Here is a 19154-nt window from a genome sequence, read left to right on the forward strand (position 1 = left end):
CAAATTGTAATTGTCCTTTGACATCTCCCAGGCTGTGATGGAGGAAAAGTTAATGGGGGTGGAGGGATGGAGATAAAGGGAGGGCAGACGGCATCTGCAGGCTCCCTGTGAAGCTCTGCCAGCTGAAGCAGGCAGGCAGCCGAGGCCAGATCAAACACTGACAAAAAAAAAAACGGGTCAATAGTGTCTTCTCTGATAATAACCAGACAACGACTTAATGCACACAGATACAACCACCGCAACAGTGGAAGCAGCGCTGCAGGGAAAACAGCATTCAGAAGCAGGACAATTCACACGCTTATTGCAAAAAAAAAAAAACACAGCAATTAGGATCCATCGATCAGCAAGTTATCTGATTAGGCGTTGTGCAGACTGCTCACCAAGCGGTCATGTGAGTGCAGGCTGCTATAGTTTCCCGTCTGGGCCATGTGAGATGAAGATGCTGCCAGCATTCCCCCGTAGCCCGGCTGACTGATGCCGCTGGATGAGTTCCACGGGTCAGACGAACTGTGGGTACCGTCTAACAGAAACACACAACGCTTTGCTTTATAGCAGCTGAAAATTCAACGCAGCAACAGCTTTTAACACATCAAGACTAATAATTCAATTTATAAATTTGGACTCAGTAAAAGAAAAAGTGCTTTTAAAAGTTTATTTTTATTTATTTTTTTCCTTTTTGGGACTGAAACCTGATGCCTGCTCTGAAAAAAGCTGAAATGACAAAGTTTACGTCTAAGAGTTGATCTCATTAAATCCTAAAACAGCAAATTAGGGTATTAGTGACTTAGACTTAGACAACTTTATTGTCATTTTGTATGCAAAAAGTGCATACAGAACGAAATTTTGTTGGCATACAGCTTGAAAGATCACAGTAAATTGCAGGAGATTTCAGGATAAAGATGCAGCAGCGATTTATGTAAACATATTATTTAGATTATTTAAAAAAAATTTTTTTATCTTTTTAAATATCCAGGTAGCTTTTCTCTGCTCTTTTTGTCTTTTTGAAAGCTGAAATGACAAAGTTTACATCTGAGAGTTGATCTCATTAAATCCTAAAACAGCAAATTAGGGTATTAGAGACTTAGACTTAGACAACTTTATTGTCATTTATGTAAACATATTATTTAGATTATTTAAAAAAATATTTAAAATCTTTTTAAATATCCAGGTAGCTTTTCTCTGCTCTTTTTGTATGACAACTGATCCATTATGTTTATGCGGACACATAATGATCATTTCTGAAAGTAAGGAAAGTGTTCGTAAAATATTTATCCAGTAGCATGACTCGATACAGGAGTTTTTTTGTTTTTTTGTTTTCAGTTGCATCAAAACATGACAAACCCTGGCCTTTTAGGGTTGAAAAATCGGAAAACTGCAGCGCAAACGTCGCTTTGAACTCACCGAAGAAAGTGCTTGCGAACATACTGCTGGAAGGTTTGGGCGAGGAGTAAGAGGGGGAATCTCTGTTGAAGTCCTCCGAGTTTGGAGACGGCGCGTACACCTGCCAAAACAACACGGATTTACAACCACAACTAACCAAACAGAGAGTAAAACAACGTGGGATTTATCTGTGCGTTTCAGAGAGAGAGAGAAAAGAAAACACCGACAACCACGACGGGGTTAATAAAAAGACAAAAGGCACTCCTACCGCCTGGTTTCTTCCTAAAGGAACTGCACCGTCACACATGCATACAACCATTTAATCCCACAAGTGAAACCAAGTCCTGCAGACGCAGCCCAAAACCGACAAAAAAAAAAAAACACACACACACGGGCGCACACTTTAATGACTAGCTGGCAATCAAGCTCATGAGGAGAGGAGTGGATTATCAGGAGTATTTGCATTTCGGGTCAACTCCGTCTCTAATGGAAGTATAATGATACCGCTTACGCTCAAAGACTAAAAGCCAGGCAAATTAAAGCGTTCCCACAGAGGCAGAAATCAAATAAGTGCTTCACGAAGAGCCTGTTTAGCATTCCTCATATTTTTTTGTACCTGCGAGCCGGTGTCGGGGGAGGGGGAGGCTGAACGGCCGGGCTGTCGTACAGCTGCGAGTGTGTGTGCCAAGCTGGGCGGTGGGGATCAAAGGGACTGGAGGCCAAACACCAGCGACGTGGTCTCTGACTTCATCCGCTTCAGATGTTTGGGATGATGGGGGCGAGGGGAGGCCGGGATGAATTCTTCCTCCCACAGACAGAACTGGATGACCCCCGTCATCGTGTAACACTAATCAGAGCCAGACCTGCCGGCTACATCCACCTGCACGTTTCCAGATTGCAGGAACACCCCCCCCACTCCCCCCCACCATGCACCACTCCACGTGTTTAATCCCTCCTCTAATGGCCTCGTTCTCCACCCGAATGTCGACAGCTCACTCGTCAAAAATTGCTTTCTAACGCTCACGGATGAGATGACATGTTGTTTATCTGCATCCTCCTCGTCTGACCCGACGCGTCACGGCCGGGGTAAATAAACTCAATTAAAGCGCTCGTTCCCAATCGCGGGGCCCATTATCAAGGCGGAGAGCGAGGCGGTGCCCTGTTGGGCTGTGCTGAGTGAGCGGGACTCCAGTGTGCTGCTGTCTGGATGTGTAATTAAAGTGCTCTGGGAGGGGTGGCCCTCTCATGGGTCTTCTGGCTTACACATGTGACCCGGGTTGATAGTGGTCCACAGAGATCTCAGGTTAGCCGAGGCTTTGTCTTTTTTGGCCGTGTCAGACGCTCTATGGGCAGCATATGGCGCTGGATAATGCTAATTGTCCTTTTTTTTACCCTGGGCTAACCAGTCCGGGCATTAATAAACCATCCCGGCCACCGGGTGCCTCATTCCGTCGGGCCTATGGAAGAGCGAGCCCGCCTGGGTTTCCTTTTACAAGGCCATTAATTAAAAGCCGTCACTCACACGGATCAGCACACCAACACAGGCTTACGCCGGCTATTTGAGCAGCAGCCGCTCGCTGAAGCTTAAATAAAACGACCCGTAACAGTGACACCAGAGTTCATAGCATTCATTCGTGCACCTAAGATCTTTTTTTAAACCCTTAACTTTTTTTTTTATATATAAAAATCTTCCTGTTACCTGAACCTACAAGCACGACACAAAGTTTGCGAGAAAGAAAGTGAGCTAAAGATGCTCGTTGACAGCGCTGCGCCTCGACTGACTGAATATCACAACAACACCTTTCCACGCGCCTCAGAGCGCGTACCTGCCCGGGGGTGCCTGCCTTTGAAGCTCACGCCGCACCATTCAAAACATCACATGTTAAAACACAATCCGTCAGCCGTCACAAAGGATGTAACACGACAACACGGATGGGGAATCTAGAGCGATAAAAGTAAGGTACAAGCAGGCTCACGGCCAAAAACAAAAAGAAAAAAAAGCTCAAAGAGGAGAACTTCAAACAAACTCTCAGCGACGAGTTTTTTTCCATTTTCTTTTATTTAACACCATGTCATTACTTGGATTCAAACCAAATCTCTCGGGGGCATTTTCAAGTCCAAATCTTATACACTGACAAGGCTTAGTTTGCTGTAAAGATGCAATCAGCTTATAATGTTCATGTGAAATACCTACAAATAGTTTAAACACAATTCCTGTTTAAACTTCACTTTTAGCAGCCAGTAATTTCCCGAAAATGCTCATTTTTACAAGTTGCAAGAAACCAGAAAGTACATACGTTGCATATTGAATCCCTCTGAGTGCTATTCAATCTAATTGGTAATACATGCGGTACGACACAATACGAGTAAAACCAAATACCTAGAAATACTCAAGAGACCCAGTTAGGTCACTCAAATCCTTCAAGTCAAATGACTTAAAATTTAAAAAAAGATAATAACCGAGGTGTGGATTTAGATCACAAAAACCTACAAAGGCGATGCTCTAAAATAAAACAAAAATACAGCATGACGCAGAGTAACACCTTCCATTCATTAGTGCCATTATAATTCAGCTTTGGAAGCAGTACAAGTAAACAGCGTCCATGTGCTCCATATGACAGGTCAAGGCTCGCACACAAACACAACGCCCCCCCCACTCAGACTTTGTTTTGGACGTGCAGCGAAGCGTGCATGTTTAAGTGCAGCCGCACATGTGCACACCACGGAGAATAGGGTGGGGTTATGTGTGTGTGTGTGTGTGTGTGTGTGTGTGCGTGTGGGATTAGCTTCTAGAAGTGGTGATGTAACCTGTTGCACGACATAAACAACAACAGGTAAACAACACTTTACAGAACAAGTGGTTAAAACCATCCCTTTTTTTTAAACGTGCTTCAGGATTTGGAGGATCTGCTCCAAAACGGGGCAACGCTTTATGAAAAGAAAAGAAAAAAAAAAAAAGAAAAATCGTCTACAAAACGAGGCAGCATCAGATTTAATTGGTTCCTCTTTCGCCAACGCGCTGTGGAAGACAGATCAGCGAAGCGCTCCATCTGTATTGGTGCCGTGCCACCAGTTCACAAGCCAACGGCCCACTGTGAGCTCTCCCAGCGCTCCAGATGGTGAGCCCGCTATGCAACTTTGCACTGCAACAAATTCATGTGGATCAAGTAGTTTTACAGAATGAGCTCCATCTTTTTTTTTTTTTTTTTTTTTTTTTTCCCCTGCATGAAAACCAGAGGAGGGGGAAAAAAAAATCGAGGTTGTTCAACAAGAGCTTTTGATCAAAAAGTTTGCCCTTTTCTGTCCACATGCTATCAATTTCACCCCCACCATCACTAACTGTAACACAAGCCTGTTAATGCTTAATATAAAAAGAGATCAAAGTCGTCGTTTCTCCAGAGGGAAGAAAAGGGGAAATGCTTTAATAGGCTGTAAGAAAAATTTAAACTGAATCCAGAGTGAGATGACCTTTTAAATAAAAAAAAAAAGTGTATATAATGTTTTAGTTTCCCCTTCAAACACATGTGGCCTTTGGAAAATATCAAAAGCACAGGAAATGACAGGCTCACATCTACTTGTGCAATTTACTTATGACAGGATCACCAGTTTAAGGTTTTAGTGATACAACATAGCAGTCTTTACTAGAAATAATAATTCAGCCTTTATCAGACTAGATCCTGACTTTAGCGCCTTTAACATGAAAACCCAAAAGAAATCGGCCTGCAAGGCTGGCACAGACACCCCCTCAGAGACTGACAAGTGCCTTCAACACACACACGCACACCCAATCACGCAAGCATACACAAAAAGAAGCACTTACAACAGCGAGTGTTTTTCAGAGCCCTCCCAAAAAAAAAAAAAAAGAAATCAAAGAGGTGATTACAGAGAAGTTCAGAAATCACATTAGGCTCCCTGTGGCGACCAGAATGCCAAAGTGATTAGAAACAGATGGAAATAACAGCAACACTGGTGCTCGGAGCTCAATCTGCAAACAGGAAAGTCTAACCTCAACAGGCAGCCTCTTTGCCTTAATCATTCCCAGACTCCCACTTGTTATTATTTCAACCAGGTCCTAGAGCTGAACGAACCAGCCAGTAAAAATAAATTCAAGTCTCGCAGGAGGAAAAAAAACACAAAAAAAAAAGCGCTCCGCTCCGCTCTGCTCTGTGCATGTGAAACTTCTGCCGAGCTATAAAGCAGAATTGAACGCAAAGTTTGGACGCTTCTTTTTTTTTTATGCACTTTTAAAACTCACTGGATCTGAATCGCACAGAAACACAGTTGAACTGATGTCATGGAAAATCAGCCTTGTGCACATGCATCCACGCGTTCTCATCTAAAACGACCAAAACAGAAAAAAAAGACAAAAAAACGAGGAGTGCTTAGAAAGAGGCGCATAGAGAGACCGACGGAGAAAGAGAAACACTAGCAGACACTCTTCTCGCAGCTCCTCACTGTCTCACACACATACACACACATTCCCAAAGAGACTACTCACCGATTTCCCGTTGTAGTAATACATTAAGGAGTTACTGCCCATTCCAGGGACCGGGTAGGCGCAATACATTATAGCTTCAACTGTTTGGGTGATAACGGCGAATAAAAAGCAGCGCACTGGCTCTCTCTCTCTCTCTACGCATACATCCAAAGCGTTCAAAAGGGACTAATAATTCTTTCAGTACTGGCCTCCACACAAGACCCACTCAGAGGAAACTTATGCAAAGCAGGATTGTACCACTGCACAGTGTGGGAAAGGTGGGGGGGGGGGGGGGGGGGGGGGGGGGGGCTGCAAGAAGGGAGTGGCTCGCGTGGTACATCCCATCCTTAAGCCTCTAAATGCTGAGGCCAAGAGGAAGAGAGGATGGGGGGAAGGGAGGCGAAGGGGAGGTGGGGTGGAGAAAAGATAAAGGGAAGTGGGTGGGACGGAAAACAAACGTGTGAGCGGATTTAGAGAGGGAGAGAAAGAAAGCGTTTAATTCCAGGCATGAAAAAAAATGTAAAGAAACAAAACAAAAAAAAAAAAAACAATCCAGCTTTTCTGCAGGGTAACCCCCCCCCTACCTCCCCCGACAAACTGGAACTAAAATAATGGCTGTCTAAGCAGGATTTCATTAATATGTGTGGCGATCAAATGAGCGCTTAAATAAGCGCAGAGAGCCTGCGCTCGTCACAACGTTTTAATCCCGGGGCGTCTAATCTTTTTGTTTTCGCGATGATGAAATGACTCATGCAGGCAGCGAGGAGAATCACTTGTAAGGAGACAACAAAGTGGAAAGTCATTTTTTTTTTTTTTACCTGTTCCCACACATGGATCAATTCCCAATTAGGAGTTATAAGCAGGGAGGGGGGGGGAGGGATGAAACCTCCATGTGCAAGACAGCAAAAAAATAAATAAAAACATTTAAAAATCCATGGTAATAGCGGGGGAAAAGGATAAGGAGAGTGAAGCATTTGCAGTTTGGCATGTTAAATATGAGAGCTATGGTGTTGGTTGACAGCAAACTTTTGCTGAAGTGCCTGTAAGCAGAGTTTTAAAGCATGCAACAGCTGCAAAGGGGTTCGGCTTGTGACGTCGAGCAGGAAAATAATGCTACGTTTGCCTGACCGTGGGTGGGTGGGGGGGCTCAGACGGGAAGCGGGGCAATACACTGAGTGGCATTTTACCCCAGGTTTACTGTCACCCAGCTCCCCATTACCTTTATAAGGTGGCAGCAGGAGGAGGGGAGTGAAGGAGAGGAGAAGAAAGGGGAGGATGGACAGCGTATTCCAGAGAGAGCCCAGTCTGACTGGAGCCTTTCATGTGCGCCACTCCAAGCCTGCTGGACTGAACCCAGGCCTGCAGACTCATTGAGAACATTACAGTTATGGAAAGATGAAAGCCTTCCACTTCCCTAACAAAACTAGGCCCTTATTATCCTTTTCCTTTTAGCACTGTTATTATTTATCCCCCTTTCTTCTCAGAATCTCTTTCAAACGCGTCCAAAAACACTGGCTCTGCATGTTGTTGCCGTTTTACATTTGGCTCCGTTTCAAGTTGATCCTTCAAGCAAAAAAAAAGAAAAGAAAAAAAAAATGGCCACGATAGCAACAGCGTTTGAAGGCGTCTAAAACAAGTCCAGACACAAGAGTGCTGCGCACGGAGAGAGAAATAAAAGCCGGAACAAATGGGCAATAATCTAGGAAATAAGATCACACATCAGTAACAGATGATTCAAAACAAAACGATGACCACTTAGTTTCACTAGGTTCACTCTGTACAGAATTTAATGTTATTTAATTCAACTTTATGAATCACACCACACAATCCAAAGCCTTGTTTTGGGGGGGGGGGGGGGATTAAGGCTGGACTCTTGCGCCTGTTGGCTCTACACACCATAAACACCACAAGGTGCTTTTCAGGAGATTTGGTTGGACTGGGAAGATAAATCCACAATCTGAGCTCCCTTCGATCTCATGAATGGATTTAGCAGTGATGTCATCAGACAGGAAGATTGTTTCCGGTAAGAAGATCTGCTTCTAATTAGGGAAGGTGGACTCAGGGAGTGGGGGGGGGAGGATGCTTAAGGATCCAGACCCCAACCCATCCAAAGCCCAGGAGGGTGTTAACTGAACAATTATAACAGATCTGGCAGAAAACCAGGTAAGGCAAAAAAAAGAAGAAGTCTTTAAAAAGGTGCAAATACTTTTTTATAACCCTGTAAATACATTTAGTTAATTAATTTCAGCTCATTTATTTATTATTTTGGCATATTGCCTCTAATATCATATGAAAACTATGATATATATTTTAAAGGGGACATGTCACGCAAAATCCACTTTTTTTTAGCCCATAAATACATTTTGTTGTATGCTTAGAGTCCCTGAGAGAGCAAAAAACCTTGAATGCCGTCTCTCCAGGTGCTGCGGAGATTACTTTATGTTTAGTTTAGGTCATATTTTTCAAGCCGTTCAGTTTTCTCTATTCACTATTGAGTTTTTCTTTTTAAACAATTACGTCACAGTATTTCCAGTGAAGCTGCTAAACAAGGTCATGGACTTCTGGCTTACCAATTTTGCTACGCCGCCATTTTTATTTTTTACAGCAGCTTTTTTAGTCCAAGCTGAAGGATGCCAAAGCTACAAGTGGATAAGTGAAAACGTTCGGTTGTTGGGTGTATTAACCCGCACAATTCATAACGCCGACCCCAACGTACAACAAAAATGGCTGAACGAGGCGGAGTGGAGCACTCTACGACCTGGAGGGGGCCGGGGGGGGGTGAAGTGACTCATGGCTTGTTTTCATGGCGCAAGTCACTTTTCACAAGAAGTGATCTTGTTTGTGCGTGCGTGCGTGTGAATGTGTGTGTGTGTGTGTGTGTGTGTGTGTGTGTGAAGGTGAGATGGGACCTGTCTGATTACAGTGGAATGACTGAAAAGCTATTTATAAATCGATTTTTTGCGATAAGCCCTATAATAATCTAAAACACAGGCCTGTAATAATATATATTTTCTTCTTCTTCTTTGTATTAGCTGTAATTTTTCACATCTGGTTTATTCCCTGCGTTTGATCCATTGTGTGAGGAGAGGACAGCGTTTCATAGCTTTATATTATTTCTGCTTTCTTTACGCTGATTTTGTTGTCCAGGCGTCTACATTTCAACCAACGTTTAAGCCGTTTTACATTGTTTTTCTCGATTGAATGTTAAAGCATGTTAAAATTAACTTGCCGGGACGTCGTCATCTTCCAAAATTATCTGTATAGCAGATGTTGCCATTCTAAGTTTGTACTCTGCTTGTCCGAACATACGGGCAACTCAAGCTGTCAGGCAAATACTGACAATTTCTCTTATTGCTTACTTAATGGTGGCTCTTGCTGGCAAACATTATTATAATTAGTAAAAGTGTAAAAGCCCATTCTGGATCAATAGCTCACTTTAGCTACATTATCTTTCTCACACGAAATGACTTAGACTTAGACAACTTTATTTGTCATTTTGTATGCACAGAGTGCGTACAGAACGAAATTTCGTTGCATACAGCTTGTAAATTGCAGCTTGTAAATGTCAAGCTTTCTGGAAAATGTCTAAAAGTGTAAATTCAGAAGAGTATAAGAGCTGAACACGTGAAACACAGAGCGAAGATACGCTCCAGCATGGGAGAAAGAGAAGATGTAAGTCTTTGAAAGATTAGACTAATCTGATTTCAGATGATAAGGGAGAGATTGTTTTGTTCTGGCAGGACCAGAAAAGCTTCTGCATCACAGGGGAGACAGATATGACAAGACTGATTTAAAACAAAAACAGCCTAACAAACGCGAAGCATCCCCTGCTTGAAAATGAGTTTGATTTTTATCCGGGTTAAACAAGCTCCATTGTGCTTTGTGCTGAATTGATTGCAGCTTTCTATCCAGCAAAAAACGTGACTTTTGTGTCTCCAACACAGATGGAGACAGCGTGACCACAAGCTTATTCACGGCATCTATGCAGTCATGACAGCCTAGCCTAGCGGGTGCTGCGTACTGTACGTACTGCACACACAGGAATACTTTGAAGTGGATTTTCACTGACATTTTTACAATGTTCTCCTGAATACCTGACAGACGGCAAACTGACAACAGATGAGCGCTGGAAGATAAAAGTGGGAAAATTTAAAATGTAAAAACCGAGAGACCCATTCCACAGCATTGCACCACTATCCTTCACAAGTCCGTTTAGGAGGCTTAGATTTTATTTTCTGCCCATATGAACCTAAAACGTCTTGTTTATGCCTTGGTTTGCAAAGCTGAGAAGTTAAATGCGGTGGACAGGGAAAGCTCTTCACGTTCTGGCAAAGTTTGAAGGCTTATATGTCGAGTCGACGGGGGATCCAAAGAGGGTTCTTGGTTGTCTCTCTCTCTATGGTTTCTAATGTGCAGTATGAACACAAACGCCAGAGAGTTTGTTTCAGAAAACCGTAAGATTGAGACAGCGTTAGTCTTTTGTGGAAAAGAGGGCGTGGCACATGAGGAGAAATTAAACACCTAATGCGGCTTTATTTTGACAAAAACAAACACGATCAAGAACGAAGGAACTAGCGATGAAAAACATCGGCCACAACTTCTCTGCTTTCTTCTGTCACTGGTGATAAAAACAAAAAAACAACTGATCATGTTTATTTTCTCTAACGAAGGGACTGCAGCAGTAGTCCGTGCCAACACCAGCTGCCGCCTGGTTCCTTCACTCCAACCAGCGAGGTTAATGGAAACTAGTCAGTAGTGTACAACACTTTCTAAGCTGTGTTTCTCTCCCAAACGTCTAGTAATTACCTCTGCGATGGACCTGGGTGTTTCCGTTCCTTCGCTCCTTTCTAGCTGGGCCCGGCCCCACCCAATCTGAGCAGAACAACACAAGTAAACACCAAAGGATGGGCGCCTGTGTTCGGACTCAACAGTAGGAAGCGGTTTAAACCTACACATTAATAAAGTACTGAATGGTATATGTATTTCTAATAACACACCGATTTATGGCCCATTGCACACCGCTCACTATCTGGGAGTAAGTTTTGACGTTGCAAGTGACTCGGCGAGCTTCCTGCTGCTTTGCCGCGTAGTTAGCGAGCCTCGGCGGTCTCTAAATAACAAACCCTCTACCTTGGTGATTGCTGACAGGCTGTGTTCCTGGATCCGCCCAGCGACCTGAAATCAGGGTCTGCATTAATGCCGCAGACTCACGCAAAGCCCGGCATGAATAATTCACAACAGTGGCGCATGCGAGTAATGACTTTAATGTGTGCATTATTTTCATTCGCTTCGTCCTTTTAACTCCTCGCTCTCCTCGCAGATGAAAGAGGTCAGGTCTGCGGCTTGTTTGCCTGCGCCGTTATCTCCAGCCCTGTAATGTATGTGGTAAATTTCAAACTACCCAAACAAAGATAAAGAGCGCGAGGGCCCAGAGGTCCCGGGGGGTCGGCAGCGGCTGTTTAGCGTCACCACGTCAAACCAAGTGTGTCTATCTAATCAGCCATCTGATGAGGGCATCTCGAGGGAGCTCACTTAACCGGGGGTCAGGTCAGAGACGAAAATACTGCCCCCTGCCAGACGCACGAAGTTAACATTTTATTCCCAGCTGCAAAAATTGTAAGATCTAGGAGATAAACTATCTGTCCGCACGTCTCCGTGCACAGATAGTGATGAGAGAGCAGAGAAAGAAGAGCACGCTTCCAGTCCTGACTCACAACGTTTTTCCAGCTCAACCAAGCTGAGAGCAGCACAAAGTTCAACTTGTGTTTCAGACTTTGTGGTTTCTCACACGGCACTTCTTTTATGCATCATCCGTCAGCCCTCCACATTTTCTCAGGGATAAGGAAAGCTTTTAATTATGCTACCACAGATTTGACTTATAACCGGTGTAGGATTGATGACATTTTTTTTTTTCAGGAGGAGACTTTAACAAGTCGTTCAAAACTTTTTTTTTTTGAGAAACATTTCCAAACGAAGAAGGCTGCTGACAAAACAGGAACTCAGATCCCTGCAGGTTAAATGTCTTTTGCACTGGCTCACTTTAGAGTTGATTTTTGAAACCCTGACTTCAAGTTTTAGGGCCCTGCATGGTCAAGCTTGTTCCTATATCACTGAATTGTTAACGTCACATATTCCACCTCCAGCTCTCAGGTTCTGAGATCAAAATCTACTAACAGTCAAAAGTACTAGATATAAAATTTGAGCTGGTTGCAGCTCTAGTGTGGATGGCCTTCCTTTGTTTTTATATGGTCCTGTTATTGCAGCATACTTTAACTTAAAAATCCTCCAAAATATTTTATATTTTCTTTCAGTAATCTGTATCATTTAATATGCTGCGATTATCGTCTTTTGACTCTCAAGCTTTGTAACGCACTTTGTGATTTTTGTCTGTGAGAGGCGCTATATCAGGGGTGTCAAACATACGGCCCGCGGGCCGGATCCGGCCTGCCGAACAATTTAGTCCGGCCCGGTGGCTAAATGCATTATCATTATTAAAAAAAATAATAATAATTTTCCAGTGTCCTGTCTGGCAATGTAGCAACAAGAATTGTTGTCTTAATGCCAAAAAGAGCTCATCAGATTTGACTTTCACAAGTGGAGCAGTACGGCTTTTGCCATAGTGCTCCGCTTGATTTATGAATGTGAATAGTTTTATTATGATTCATGCGGGGAATATCTCAAATGATATGGACACTACAATGGGAAAGTAGGAGAGGAAAGGAAGAACAAGAAGAAGAAAACAAAAGGTGAAAGAAAGAGGAGATAAAAGGAAGAGTATGATAAAACAATTATTGAAAAAAAAAACATGTACTTTGTTTAATTGAAAAATCTGCAGTTCCTATATTGTCCACGAGGGGCGCTGTGTTTTAATTAGCAGATCAAGCTTCAGGTGTGGAAAAATTTAAATCATTTCTTAATTTGTATCTGTTTGATGTATTTTGTCATTCAGGACAGTGCTTTTAAGTTTCAAAAAATGTGAAAAATGTTTTTCAACATTGTATAATCACTGTGATCAGTTCTTATGCATAATGCAAAAGTAAATGTTTAACTGAGTAAATGTATTGTTGAAATTGCACATACTTTTCTTAAAAACCCTGAGGTTATTCATAATATATTGTGTAAAAGTGAAATTAATTTAATATAAAAATCAACAAGTCCACTTTTATTAGTTCTATTTAATCTTGCAATGAGTTTACTCGTGTGGCCCTCTTGAGATCAGATTAAGCTGTATGCGGCCCCTCAACCAAAATCAGTTTGACACCCCTGCGCTATATTAAAACAAACTCCCTATAAAGTACATCAGGTATTTTCTTTCTAGTGCAGTGCAGCTCGCCAGTAGCAACATTTACTGGATTTTCAGTACGGTTATGCGGGGTACCTCATTAGAGATGGAGACGATCCAACCCAGTACCGGGATTGGAACTGATACTGACGCCATTTTTGGATCGAATATTGGGCCGGGGTCACCGATCCATCCACCAATCGGAACGCCGTGGTCCTGTGACGCTGCAGGTCATAATTTCAATGACTTTACTTTAGACATTTAGGATTACAGCCCAATGAATTTTACACACTTAAGAAATAGATTAAACAGTAGTCGTGTGCATTGCATTTAAACAGATGTTTGAAATATATCAATACATGTATTTTTGAGATTTCTGAGATTCCTTAAAATTATGGACACAGCTTGTTATTGAAGGCCGCTGTTGGTGGATTGCCTTTTTAAACAAGTGCCTCCTCGTGTCAGTGGTATATACTGATTTACCAGCTTTGTAAAATAAGGTTATAACAGCCTTAGAATTACTTAGAGGTCCATAATGGGATCAATAATCCTGCTAATATACATCAAATTCAATCCATGCCCTCAGTGCAGCAGACAGTGGTTTAATTGTATTTGAATGCAGTAAAAGGACATGAACAACTATACATAAAACACATTTAAAATATTGTTGTATCTGCAGATATTGAAATCAGACCCCCAAAAAGTCCTAGACTGAAGCACCTCTGTACCTCATATTTTGCCTTTTCTGAGCAGCTTTTTTTTCTCCTCAAAGAAGACCTTAGAGAAATCTCTAAAACAAAAGAGAAAAAGGTAAAAGATTATTTTTGGAGGTTCCTCCAGCCTTTTCTCAGTGTTATAGTATTTAGTCCATTATATTTTCTTGCACTAGTCTATTTATACTTTAACAATTTCTTTAAATGGTTGTTTCTAATAGGGGTGCACACATCTGGTGAACAGCTTGTCTGTTTGTCTTTATTTATTTTTTGCTGAGATTTAAAGAACTGGTTGGGGAGAGGACTTTTTATGATGCAGCACCAGAACGTGGAAGAATCCATCAGGCGGCTGGAAGCAGAGGTGAGCTTGCCTCTGGAGAAGCCACCAAACACCCCTCAAATTTAAAGACTGCAAAGACATTTACTTATGATTTTTGTATTTAACATTGTTGTAGTAATAATGAGTTGGCTTGAGTTAGTTATTTAAGGTTTATTCATGGTTATTTGTCCTAGTGTCTTCCCTTCCCTTCCCCTCCTCGTTTGTTGTTGGCTAACCTTTGTGTATAAATTCCCCTGTGTGTTCATTGTGAGCAGGTCAGTTTTTGTTTGTAAAATTTAGCTAAGTTGGTTTTCTAGATTTGTTGAATTATTGCTTTTTTTGTGGATTTTTGTAAACTGTTTTTTATTATTATCATTAAACAAAGAATATTTTTTATACCTTTGTCCTTGAGCCTTACTGCCAGGTCCCTGACAGTTTCTTTGGTTTTGCTTCCCCCTGTTTCAATCACATTTAATCATGGAGATCATGTTAATGTCTGAATAAATCAAATTTAAGCCAGAAGCACTCAAAAAATAATACAGCTGAAAAATACGAGTTAAGTTGCAGTTTTCATTATGACATTTGAAATTAAGTGTAACGAGGGTTTCGTTTTATTTATTTTCTCATGATGCAGATGACTTTTTACATATATTCCAATATTATATGCAAATTATATTCTATCAGTAAGTACAACTCTAAATGTATTTTATGGTATGTGCTATGTGTACAAGTTTATTATAAAAAATAAATTCAAATAAAATAAAAACATTTTCTTAGAGGGAAATTACTTGTTTAGATTACCTGATTAATCAAAAATGTTTCAATACCAACTAAGTAATAATAGAAAAGTTCTTAGTTACAACCTGAAATGTTGCAAAATAATCAGAGGTTTCCAAAGAAACAATGGATTAAATTTTGCACTGACTAAAGGTCTAAGCCCAAAGGTCACGACTGAACAACTTTCACTCATTGTAGCTTCCAAATCCCCAAAGAAAATAAGGTGAACATAGAAAAGGTTTACAGAATAGAGCCAAGCATGAGGAAAATAAATGCTTGTTTTGATGCTAAATCTTGTATTAGTATTGCTCGTCACTGTTATTCCGTTAGTTTCCGCTAATATCCTGAATCTGTCCTGAGCATCGAATAAATCCCCTGCACTGGTGCTCAGGGTGCTTTTCAGAAAAAAGTCCCTATTGTAAGTAAAATAGCATGCAGATAATGAATTCATATGTGATCATTAAGCCAAACCACTTTTTGAGTCGGTCAAATTTAGGGAAATGACTGTAGCTGTATAATCCAGGTCTTTTTGACACTTTAATTAGGCCGTGTGTGTTTTTGTTGTTGAATTACACCTCAAGGTCTCCTCCACAAGCTGCTTTATTTACAGTCCCATCCTGCTATGGTTACAATCAAAAAAAAAAAAAAAAAGTAAAAAAATATATATATAAATAATATATGTCATCCCTTTCATTCAAAAATAGAAAGATTAGGTTTCTTCTGCTGTCTGGTGTTGTTATCTCTTGTTTTTCAGCTGTTAAAGACACACTGACAGAAAGACAGACAGACTGTTTGAATGTCATGCAGAAGACAGCACTGCGAGGAACATTTCTAGGTCTTGAGATTCAGAGCCTTGAGCAGACTTCCTTTCTTACAGCTCACACAGTGCAAATCTCCGAGAAACAAGGGTGTCTGAGTGATCCGTCAAAAGCAAATGTCAATCTTTTTTGTCATCCACACTGAGGGTTCTCGCTTGCAAAACTCCCCAAGGGCAGCTGAATCTCAACCCACCACTTTCTTTTTCTTATCCCGCAGCTATATCGTCACCAAAGCCAGGGAGGAAGTGTCACATCAAGCCGCTACGCCTCTGACAAGGGGGAGAGAGAGAGAGAGAGAGGGAGAGAGAAAAAAAAAATACACTGTTTACACAAACAAGCTGACACGCAGACGAACACACACATACAGATCGTGCCCTTGCAGATTCCCATAAATATCCTACAAGATGCAACTTTCCCCCACAAGCTACAAAACGCTCTCTCTCTCTCTCTCTCTCTCTCTCTCTTTCTCTCTCTCTCTCCTCCCTCCTCGGTCCTCCTGTCAGGGCAGGTGCCCACGCAGCTGCCCATCAGCATCCTTCAGCGCAGCATCTCATCTGTCCAATGACAGCGCCGCTGTCCTTCGCTCTCGGAGCTCCGTTCATACAGCCGAATAATTTCAGGGAGCCAATTATAGCCGAGTAATCTGGTGTAACAAAAACTGAAGGATTTGTGCTTGAGCGCTGCAAGGATGTGTGCTTTTTTATATCCTTGATTTGTCAGGAAACTTTTCTCATCAAAAACGTGAAATAAAACGAAACGATGCCACGATCACAGCCACTGCTTACGCCCGAAGTTTTCAAGCAAGCAAACGGGCGACAGACCACAGAGGAAGGTATGTGTGTGGCTTGAAGAGGGGAGTGTGTGTATATATATTTATATATATCTATATATATATGATGAAAGAAAAAAAAAAAGACCATAAACATTGAAATGTTTGCAATCACCAGCTGGCCTGTCTAGATAGTCTTCACATCCTGGTGTGCTGCAGTGTCAAAACTTAAATGCACAGAGGAAGTGCTCCTGTAAATATTTTGATTCAGCTCCATCGTGGAGAGTGTACACACACACACACACACGCGCACACACACACACACACACACACACACACATCAAGGCCTCGGCTTGCAACTCGCGTACGCTCATCAGATTTAAGCTCGGAAAATTATTTTTAGACCTGGGGAGCCAAAATACAAGCCAGATAAAAAAAAAAAAAATAAAAAAAAAAATAAGGGGCGAATGGGGATTTAAGGAGGAAATAAATAAATAAGAAAATTCCCAGCAGCAGACATAATGATAGGAAGCACAGTGTTGATCTTTTTTTCTATTCAGGTCTCTGCTGGGGCCCCTTGAGTTTGCTTACACCAGCAGAAGCTTTCAGCGGCGTGTGCAGCTGCATTCATGCCTCACAGGTACGCTGCAGGTTCCTCACACAGCTGCCTCTGGCACAGCACTCCGGGCCTCCAGGTGCGCCCCCCCCCCCCCCACCCCCCCACCACCACCCCACCTCTTCCCCAACACTTCTTCAACATCACCTTCACCGCCTCGTGTATCGCTGCCGGCAGTACAAACACGGATTTGCGGCGGACAACCATCCCTCGTCGTACGCACCTCACCTTTTTTGCTTCCTACGACTGTAGAAGCAAAAAAAAGCGTCACCAGAAACCAGATTGAAGTTTTGCCCTCTGTGTCGGCAGGCGTTAAGACAACTATAGCCGCTTATTCAACGGCGCGATCTTTATTCTTTGAAATGGGATCAAAGACTAACTGGGATTATTCCTCCAAGCTCCTGGCTTTATCTTCTGAGCGGTGCGGAGTGACAAGAAGGAGCTGTATTTTATCCCATGCTCTGTCACTGTTCCCCCCCCCCCCCCCCCCACATCCAGCATTGTGCTGCTTGATTGTACTCTTATGAGTCACAGAACCGCACCTGCGCCCATGTGTTAAGTACTTACAAATAAAAGCCCGGCGTCCATTTACACAACAAAGAGATGTAACCCATGAGGCAACCATTCTTTCCCCCCCCCCCCCCCCTCCTTCCCTCCCTCCCGCCTGACAAGACCTCAAATCTATCACTTAGTTAAGAAGAAGGCGGCTCACGTTCCTGCCTCTGCCGGGGGGACCGCGGCTCTCCCTCATCGCTCCGACAAACTTTCTTTTCAAACACAAATCCAGAAACAAAACACGAGCGTCCCCTTTATGCTCGCTGCCCTGTTCCATATTTAATTTCAGAGTAACAGCGGTAGAAGTGACGATTATCAGAGCCCTGAAAGGCAAATCCAATCTCAGGCGCCTTCACCCCCCTTAAATAAAAAGTCAGGAAAGGAAAGCCTGTCATTGTTTAAGGAGAAGGAAAAGCGGATTTTGGGAGAAGCGCTTCCTTTTTTTTTGTTTAAAATAGAAAAACAACTATAATTGTCTGGTGCCAGTTCCAGAAAAATTGAAGTTTCACAAAATTCTTCACCAAACCAACGGGGTTTTAACAACGAACATCTGACTTAGTGATTTACGCATATTAATGAACTCCGACACCCCCTGTCTAAAGCGAATACAAGCTGAGCTCCGCGCTGCTCTGCATCCTAATGGTTCCTGCTCCGCCGGGATCATTACCAACAGAAATTTCAGATATTCTGTGCTATTAATCTCTGTCTGTCCTCCTGTTCAGCCACGTAATGACTAATTAAACATCAAAAGAGCAGAGCTGGGGATCCGCTCTGACAGCCTCTCCTTCTCCCAGGAGAGGCTGTGAGGAGGCTAGCCTGTGACAGGGCAGTCCTGAAAAATCAATCACCCCAAGGTCCCCACACACACACACACACACACACACACACACACACACACACACACACACACTGGTGCATGTGAGCCTTGCACACAGAACAGGCGAAATAAACGCAGAAAAAGGCGCATCCTACAGAGACCTCTACGTGTTGCCATTAAACAAGCGGAATGTCAACAACAAGCTCCCCTATAAAAAAAAAAAACAACAGGGACCCGCGGTGTCACGGCTAAACAACGAGCGAACAAACACAACCGAGTTTCCTGAAGTGTGGAGCGGATGTCAAGTCAGCTCTTTGTGCAGACGTGTGGAAAGGGAGAGCGGTGAAAGGGAGTGTGTGTGTTTGCTTAGGTAGGCTCACTGTGAAATCTATTTATATGAGAGGGAGATGATCTTCCACTCACAGATGAAGGCAGGCCAGGAGGGACCTTGCGAACCTTTTTTGTTTGTAGTGGATCTGTGGAAAGATGAAAGCACAACGGATTCATTCAAAAGGCAGGAGAAAAGCGGAGACTGTGAGGAAAGCAGAACTCAAAAAGAGAAACTTGTTTTTGAAGAGTACACTACTGTTTGGGAGTACATCATGACTGTAAAACACAAACAAAACAAAAC

The 19154-nt window shown here is 42.5% G+C and overlaps 1 protein-coding gene across 8 annotated transcripts in view; it reads right to left on the bottom strand.

Annotated features, from left to right (window-relative positions):
- tcf12 (transcription factor 12) overlaps window positions 1-19154 on the bottom strand; it is a 93969-nt gene that overhangs the window by 21649 nt on the left and 53166 nt on the right. For 6 of the 8 annotated variants that reach the window (XM_012855173.3, XM_012855176.3, XM_012855175.3 and 3 more), the window contains exons 8-10: window positions 18947-18999; window positions 1402-1501; window positions 381-520 (exon numbers count right to left, since the gene is read on the bottom strand). In XM_012855173.3, coding sequence (XP_012710627.2) covers window positions 381-520; window positions 1402-1501; window positions 18947-18999 — 293 coding nt within the window. Of the gene's footprint in view, window positions 1-380; window positions 521-1401; window positions 1502-5878; window positions 6107-13235; window positions 13421-18946; window positions 19000-19154 lie in introns of those variants that run through there. The other 2 variants (XM_021312060.2, XM_012855177.3) reach the window with 2 other exon arrangements.

Source organism: Fundulus heteroclitus, chromosome 4 (genome assembly GCF_011125445.2).
Source record: "Fundulus heteroclitus isolate FHET01 chromosome 4, MU-UCD_Fhet_4.1, whole genome shotgun sequence".
In the NCBI taxonomy this organism is placed as follows: domain Eukaryota; kingdom Metazoa; phylum Chordata; class Actinopteri; order Cyprinodontiformes; family Fundulidae; genus Fundulus; species Fundulus heteroclitus.